The sequence below is a fragment of the Acyrthosiphon pisum genome, chromosome X (genome assembly GCF_005508785.2).
Source record: "Acyrthosiphon pisum isolate AL4f chromosome X, pea_aphid_22Mar2018_4r6ur, whole genome shotgun sequence".
Taxonomy (NCBI): Eukaryota; Metazoa; Arthropoda; class Insecta; order Hemiptera; family Aphididae; genus Acyrthosiphon; species Acyrthosiphon pisum.
The window spans coordinates 119,436-128,892 of record NC_042493.1 but is presented as its reverse complement, the minus strand read 5'-3'; the positions used below and the strand labels follow the sequence as shown (position 1 = coordinate 128,892).

General features: G+C 26.9%; 1 protein-coding gene across 3 annotated transcripts in view; it reads right to left on the bottom strand.

Moving 5' to 3' along the window:
* Positions 1 to 1,565: 1,565 nt before the first annotated feature.
* The window catches only part of LOC107882485, a 21,895-nt gene continuing 14,003 nt past the window's right edge, over positions 1,566 to 9,457 (bottom strand). For 2 of the 3 annotated variants that reach the window (XM_016800866.2, XM_029485811.1), the window contains one exon: positions 1,566 to 4,644. In XM_016800866.2, the coding sequence (XP_016656355.1) occupies positions 1,771 to 4,644 (2,874 nt within the window). In that variant the 3' untranslated portion in view covers positions 1,566 to 1,770. Of the gene's footprint in view, positions 4,645 to 6,853; positions 6,941 to 7,776; positions 7,906 to 9,457 lie in introns of those variants that run through there. The other variant, XM_016800867.2, reaches the window with a different exon arrangement.

The following is a 9,457-nucleotide window of genomic DNA, read 5'->3' as shown; positions in this document are numbered from 1 at the left end:
AATTTTCATGTTTTTCATGTTTTTTTGGAAACAAAACCCAATCATAAAATATTTTAGGTTGGTTTATTAGAGCAACAACCTTGCTTGTCCAGCAGAGTACCTATACTGTTAGTTGGGATATAGTTAAAGTGAATTACTTTTGTTATCAAGTTAGTCACAGACAAATGACACTTTAGGACTGCCTTAATATGAGCTGTTAATAGGTCTATAGCTTATAATAAATAGTCAATCTATCTTTTATTGTCACAATCAATGATTAGGTATTTAATAAAATGTAGGTAGATACTATTTTAGGCCAGGTCAATCATAAAAATTTCCCAAAAATCGATCAACTTGAAATTGCAAAAACATAATTTTGAAGGCTTCTTCGGGAGTATACATTTTTCAAGAGCTAGCACCTATATTAATTACCAACTATGATACATGAATTGTATAAAACGTACATTTTTAAAAATGTTGTCATACTAAAGTAATTTTTGATATTTTTTAGATCGTTTATAAGTCATTTTTGATGTTAATGAGTCATTTAACCTTTTTGATGTGCATTTATTAAAGATTTTTAGGTCAATAAGTTACGGGCCCTAACCATAAATGAATCACAAAAATTATTGCACAAAATGTAATAAAAAATAATATTATAATTCAAAACAATATCAATCATAGAAAAAAGATTAAATATCAATTATCAACTGAACAATTTAAAAAATGAATGCGACTTAACTTTGTCACTGACTTTTTACCAGTCGACAAATGGCCAAATTTTTTTCGTTCGACTAAAGTCATACCACAATTCAAGAATACCAAATATTTATTTTCATGCGATAAAAATTTTATTGCATGCGACAAAGTTTATCATAATTTCAAGAATTGACCTCCAGGGCAATGAACAGACTCCTTCAATAGCATATATCAAAATTAAGTATAAACCATCATTATAATCTCGTCAATAACCTATTATATTTTTCTTCTGTGTAACCAATAGCAACAGAAATTAAACAAAATAAAATCAATATTAATTGTACTTTTAAGGATGAAATTAATCTGTAAGCCAATTACACATGCACCTATCTATACATATTAAATCTAGGATTTTGTTTTTTTAAATATTCTTATTTTTGTTAAATATTTAATTTAATTCTTCCAGCTCTATAACAAGCATGTACCCACCACAAACAGTTAATGCTCTTTGTTTTTCTAATAAAATAAAATCTTCATATTTTGTATTATGTCAAAACTTAAATCATACTCTAAAATATAACTGTCTCACTCACCTCCCAATATTTGACACATATTAAGTTAAACTTAAGATGAGTTAATTATAACAAATATACATAATTATAACACAATTGCATTTATTAAATTTATTACTATTTCATTCATTTTACAGAGTCAATTTGTATAGATAAATATGTTATAAATATTTTATGTATAAATAAATAGTTAAGAATCATTAAATCAAAAAAATTCATAAAAATTATATAGTAATCAAAATACTGTGTATGTTTATAATATAAAATACACAAAAATCAATGTTATAATAAAATTAATGAATTAAACAATTTAAATTTAAAAAAGAAATGAAGGTGATGTGTTTATTAGGCTAAAGCATTACAACAGTTATAAAATGTAATAAAAGTCATGTAAAAGTAAAATAAATTAATTAAATAACAGATCATAAATTGTGACATAATCAGATTTATCATTGTTTAGAATCTTAACACAACAATATTACAATTAAACGGAATTTGGAAAATCATTTTAATGGTAAAACTAATTCGTAAATCTTATTTTATTTTTATTTACAGTAGGTACTAATAAATAAGACCGATTTACATGATCAAAATGATGACTGAAAACATCAATTCTTTTTAGAATTTTTCCGTAATTGGGGTGAAGTTTGTTATATGTACAACAGTACATATCATTATGCGATAACATTTGAGGCATTTTAGTCAAAATCTTCAGGTTTTTATTAAATAATAAGGGTGCTTTAAAACGGAGTTCTATACGCCATACCAAAACTTCCTGTAGTTGTTCATATGAGTATATTTTCTGCTTAATGATATTGGCCACGACTTCGATGCACGTCAAACAACAAGACACAGCTACGTTTTCCGAAACCAACATATTATACGAGGCAATTTTGTTTGGACACAGTACACAACCTTTAGAACTACGACCGGTCTTAATTTTATTTTTAGAGAGTAATCCAAACACTTTCAATGTGTCAGGACTATTCACACTATTCACATGTGTTTCATTATTTTTTAATACATATACATCCAACACACCAGCAGCCACCATTTCGCGCTCATCTTTTAATGTCATAACACTTTTTACTTTATTCACCATCAGTTTTTCGACTTCAACATGGCCAACATTTTTACCCTCCGTGGCAGTTTTTTTGGGTGTATTTTCTGCTAATTTATTAAAATACCCAACTTTTTGTATGCGGTCTTGTATTATTTTAGATAACTTGCGATCAAATATTTCTTGTTCTTGACCTTGTTTGAGATTTTCGCATTCGGCTAATAAACGTTCTTTCTTTTTTTCAATTAAAATCTTATCAATAATTTCGTCCAATCCTTCTGTCTCGCTGTCAGAAGAATGGAAATAACTTTCTTCGTCGTCGGTTACATCACTGCACGTAACATCAGCATGGCACTCATTTTGTAACAGGTCCAAATCGTCGGTTTCCGGGTTATAATCTAAATCATCTGCCGCACCACCCAACATACATGGTTTATCTCTCCATGCCATGGCGTTTAGATAAAACATTTCCATTTTATCTAAATCTGATATAAAGATGCTAGCCCACTGCACGTCCGTGAGAGCGGGGCCTTCGCGCAGCATCGCGGGCGCCAGTGCATAATTTAAGTGAAGATATATTAGTTTAAAAAACATATATGTGACTTCGATGTCCATTTTCAATTTCTTTGTAAATTGTCCATCTAAGCGGGCACTCAAATGATTATTAATCATAATTATCATCGATGTTACCATAATTTTAGTTTCAAACGATGGAATTAAAATTTGCAAATAAATTTCATGAAAATTCCGGTCATTTAATAAAAAAAAATGCATTAAATTCTCCGCATTTAATGTTCTGGTATATTTGTACAAATTGTTGTTAATTATAAAAGAAACCAAAAGGTCTATATATAAAAAATAATAGTTATCCATTTTTATACATAAACCTCTAGGAACATTTTCTGGGCAACAAAAATAAAAGCTAAGACAATTAGCCACATCTTTTTTTTTTATTATTGTGTCTTCCAGTTCAGGGGTTGTTTTTTGTGTAACCCCATGAAACCACAAACTTTTACTAGTACCAGCAATATTGAAATTATCAATTTCTAATACTCTCGTAAATAAATATCTAAAAATAATGTCTCGGTCCTCTAACAAAGCTTTAATTGTATGCTCAAAAGCTGTACTGTGCATATTAAATGTATGAAAAAAACCTGACCACAAATCATACTGTTCTCCCAAAAACGAAACTAATTTACCTGCAGAGTTTTTTACATATGCCAAACTGGCGGCAGTCAATAATGACGGGTTTTCAAACGCCGCATACGACTTGTACAATTTCAAGAAGTTCATTAACATATGCTTTTGTTTTTCATTTTCACCGACATCATAGTGAATAATATTTGTTTCCAAATTTTTAAACATATAATAAAACACCATTTTTTTCTTTTTGCGATTTAAATGCTCTTTGTATCCTAACATATCACGCGTAGACATTTGCCAATAATTAAAAATAAGCAACTCTAATTCACCTTCAAGCAAATCGTAATCCTCGTTCTGAAATTGATTTGTATTATTGGTCGATTTTTTTCCCTTGTCATTTAATTTACAGAATAAAATTCGGCAAACTATAGTTTCTACTTCTGAAATATAATTGTCCGGAATTTGACCATAAGACAATTTATACTTTAATAGGTCATGACTGCTGTTGGACTCTAAATGAACAACGTCCCAACAGACGTCAGAATTGGCGCTATACAGTTTTAACTTGTCTCCTAATTTAGATTTTACAAATTTTATATTGTACTTTTGAAGTTTTTCAAATTTTTTTAAAGCGTTATATAAATTTATCATTCCTGTATCTTCCACAATATGGGCATACCCATCTTTGAGATTGAAGATCTCACTTGGAGATTTCACTAATGATCTATAAAACTGTGTTTTTTTAAATTGAAATGTCACATTACATTTTTGTTTCATGTTTTTAATATAGTTCAATAAATCTAAATCCTGTGGCATGTGGCTAGTATCTACATTAACTGTTGATTGACATTGTTTAAAATTTTTAATGAGAAATTTGCATTTTGTTGATACATCATTAACGTTGACGCACTGTTGGCGAGGTGGAATTCTACTTAATTCCGTTACTTCTTTTTCCAATTCATTTTCATCATCTTCGGATATCTCATCACTACTGCTATCGTTATTAAAATGACGCACAATCCTTTTGTCCTTGACAATCTTTGACAAGTTTTCGACTGATTTGGGAATTATTTTATCACAATTATTGCTTTTACCATTATTATTCGACGTACCTTCGTAAACTTCTACTTCCTGATAAGGCGAGTCAATACTTCGTTTCATTTTTTTTTTGATAGGTTGGATTTCATCCATCTATTAACAAAAAAATTGGATTTAAATATACTATTATCGACTTATGACGTTAACCGTTAGATAGCTTAACTTAAATTGAAGTAGTACGTTATAATTATATCTTCATAATTCATAATATAAATTAATTTAATGTTGATTATTATTTGTATCTAATATAATAATATAAAACCTTAACTTTGCAAACCAAACTGCTAACGCTATTTTATGGATGTCATGATAGTTTTATTCAGAATGAAGAATCGAATAGTGTTACTAGTGTAGGTACGTAAAAAATAAACTACATTTTTAGTATGCCAGTATTTCAAATCTAATTTAAAAAAAAAAAATTTCTTGTTACACCAACAAAACACGGTTTTTACGGAATGTCAGTGATAATACAAAAAGTTAATATTTTTAATGTAATAGCTTTAAAATATTTAATAGTAGGTAATTAAAAAAATTTTACAAAATATTTTGACTTCATGGTGGTACTATTTGATGATCTCAATAAGAAAATTTATTCTGTGTTAAATGAAATAAAAAAATCTAAAAGCAGAGAATAAAAAAAAATTTGAAGATGAAATACATAATATATTGAAAATAATTGATGATTTATATCAACATAATTTTGGACACAGAATATAAATTAAAAGGATAAAATAAAACAATTCATGAAAAATGATCTGACATAGTTTAAATAATTGCTTCAAAGCTAAATTCAGACATCAACTTACCTATTAATTCTGCCTAAAGAATTACCTAACCCGGGAAATAATTCAGGAATATTAATTGTTGTCATATAATCACTTAAAATGAAAAATATTTTCTTCGCAAGGACGCAAGGTCAAAAATATGTAAATGACCACTAATATGATTGTACAAGATTGGTCAGTTGTTATTTGAACAAAAGATCTGACGTAAGAATTACCATTACGATAAGAATATTATTCTCTAAAACTTGAAACCTCTGTAAATAAAAGAAATAAAAGTATACATAACGCATAAATAATAGTAAAGAAGAAAGCTGTATCCAAGACATCTTGTATTAAATCGGAAGCATTTAATTTGCTACGATAAATATTTTCTAAAAAGGCTATACAATGTTTAGATCAATTTAATATTAACATAATATACAACAAAATAACAAAACCTCTACATGAGAATTCGAGTGAATATCCAATGTTGTAAAATTATGAACTTCAAACTCTCATAAAAATTTGATTTGATTTGATTGAAGAAATTTTTTTTTTAATAAAGGTAGACAAACTTATGAATAATCTTGTATTACATTTTTAAATTTTAGATTTAAAAAGAAAACATTTTTTGAATTCTCAACTCTAAATAATTTGCTAATTTTCGTGATTTTTCCGTATTCTGTCAACATTTGAACTTTAAATGCATATAAAAAAAACTGAGTCTAAGGATTTTTAATATTTTTCAAATGTCATTGTAACAATTTAGTAGGAGCCTTGTATTAAGTTTTCAAGCTTCTTTACCTAACAAATAAAGTTTTATTGTCATTTAGAAAAAGAACTAATAAAATTGGAAACTGAAAATGTTCCTAAACAGTTAAAAAAAAATCGAAATATTTTGAAAATTTTATCGTTAATAGTAAATGTAAATTATAAAACAAGTGAAAATATCATATGACTACGATAATTTTTTTTATAGTTTCACCGAAAACCAAAAATATTTTAAATTCCCGGTTTTCCTTTAATTATTTTGTTTTTCTCGGCGCTTTTGAACACTAATTGGAATATGAGATTTTGACCTCCCCAATGCACTAACAAGATACTAAAATTAAAATTTGAACCATTTTCGACTACTTATCGTATACAAACACACAAAAAAAAAAAATGAAATACATCATTGTAAAATCAATAAATTCATCTATCCGGTCAGAATCTAAAATACCATAACTAGGTATTTCATTTAATTTTTAAGTATGACCTTAGTGATATATTCTATCCCTATGGTCACTATAATTTAATTGTTTAAAATTATTTTATGATTTTTATACAATTTATAAAAAAAAAATTCATTACTGTTATCTAGGTTTGTATAAATAAATGTAGTGTTTGTGATTCATTTTAGGGCAGAGGATTTGTAGGATTTACATATTTGTTTTTCACAATTATATTATTTAAATATAGTAAGTTTGTTATCTATGTACATCACGGAAATTACTTGCAAATAAATATATTGTTCTGTATAATAGAAAAATACGTACGGATTCACACAAAACGTCCATAAAGTCTTCTTCGTCATTATTTTCGACATCATCATTCCCCTTTTGTTGGTTACCTTTAGGTCGCATCTGAAAGAAATTCAACTACGTCAAAAATATAACTCATAATACATTATTGTATATTTAAGTTTAAACTACATTAAAAATCAATTTTGAGGAGGTAACCGTATCTTACATTTTCAAGTGTTTTGAATACGCACCAACATTCTTTTAGCCTATAAATAGATCAAGAGTCAAAGTCGTGTGGTGTACCTGGGAAAATTCTTATAATAAAAACATATTTTGGGTATCCAGTTATTTTTCTTTAGTATACTAAAAAAACAAAATTGATTTGATAAAATACTTCTTTTGCGGAAAAATGTAACAATTTCTTTAGTTTTTCCAGACGCTGGTAAAAACTACAGTGAATTTTGAAAATTAGTAGAAACTTTCCCACCAGCAAATATACTGTAGTTGGAAATCGAAAATCGAATCGTTATTTTGACTACTTATGGTGTATACAAACACAAATAAAAAAAATACAAGTCAAAATCAAAACAAATTCTTCACTCCGCTCAGAAACTAAAATTGCCAGAGTCTAATTTATATTGTCCAATGACCATATTATATTATACAAATTTGATATTACATTAATACGTATGTCAAGTTTCTCTAATTTTACATATAAACAGACTGCAGTAAGAATTCGGTAAGTAGATTTTCTGTGTAGACCACACGTGCCGCGTACGTGTTAAAGCCGGCGGACAACACATGCGTTCTCTTAAACTACCTACCTTAAACTTTTATTATGGCTCATTTTCACTGTACTATTCAAACGCAGATACAGGAAATGAACATTTCATGATAGTTTTAATATTTATAAAAAAAAATAAAATCTTTTGAAAATTAAATATACAATTTTTTACCTGATTTTTATCAAACGAAGTGTAAAACTGAGAATGACGTTCAAAATTTTCTTTCTCCTCATCACTTAAATTCGACATAAAAATGTCGAGCGTATCCATCTATAAGTAAATAACAAACATAAAATGTTTGAATGATTTAGTTCGTATAAATATATAGACTTTACTTCTTTAGTAGGTATTACAAAAAAAGTCCAAAAAACCTTAAACTAAAGGTAAATTAACAAATTATTTGTTATTTGTGTTTTTATTTTTGAGTTGTTCATGACATCAAAAATCACAGTTCATAAATGTAAAATAGTAATGATAAGCACAGACTTATGATAAGAAATACAAGTATATTTTTTTACAATGTCACAAAGTCATATTTATAAAAATTAATTTGTTTATATATTATAGTTTAATAATTATGAGTATTTAAATTAATTTATTCGCTTCACAATAATTTCTTAAATTTTAACTGTCAGGCAACACTCGTTTGTCACTCACACCCAGTCAAATACCTATCAACCTGACAATATGTAGTAATGCCTCATCACTACGCACAAGTTAGTCGCCGACTAGGTTTCTTAACTTAAACTAAGTATATATAATGTATTAGAAAAAAGTTATAAGTTATGGTTTTTATCAGTAATTGTATTCAATTAAAAATAAATTGTTTAAAATAATGGTAAAATATTATTGTTTAAATATACACAAATATCCACGACGTAATATGTAGGGTTCTGAACTTACTGCACCATAATTGTTGGAAATATGCATGCACTTAGTATTATGAACTTAAACTAATTGAAATATACAAAAAATTGTTTTTTAACTAGCAATGAAAATCTTGATTTATTAAATATTAATTTTATGTCTTTAAATTTATAAATTGTATTGTTAATGTTATGTAATCAAATATCACCCATCTACAACTACACTAATTGTATTAAGTTAAGTTTAAAAACAAAAAAAAAATTAATGCTATGACTTGTATGACCAATATAATATCAATATAAAATATACAATATTTATATTGATCAAAAAATTTTTGATTTTTTGATCCTAACGTAAAAAAAAAAAAAATTTTAACTATCAAAATGTACATTTTACTCTGTATTTGTTCATTGAAACGACCTCAAGGTCTTTGTCAAGTGGTTTGTCAAGTATATGCATGATATTACCCACTTTCTCCAAGGGAAAAAAATGTATTAAGTTAAAATAAAATTTGAAAATACATGAATATGCAAATATACATTTTTGAGTTTAAGTATATTATGTCTCAAAACATATTTATATCTTACAGCCACAATTTAAGAAAACGCAAATGCAATAATAAGCACTGAACTTTGATACTAGCATAACAATACTAGAGAAAAAAATTATGTATTCCCCACTCCAAATTTGTTTTGAAAATGTCTAGCTAGGCACTAATAAGTTATAATGCTTACTGTACATAATATTATAGTTTATAGTCAGCCACATAATTTATAATAATACTAGGTACCTAAGAAGTAACAATAATTTATCTTTTTATTGTAAATAATATATTATGTATACCTATATTTTATATATTTATTTGATTGTTAAATATGGTAAATGTAAGAAATAACGGGTTTTTGTAGTCCATAATACCTACATTATATTTTTGGCCTTTTAGGTAATGATTACGTCATGAGTATTTGTTGATGAATAATTTATT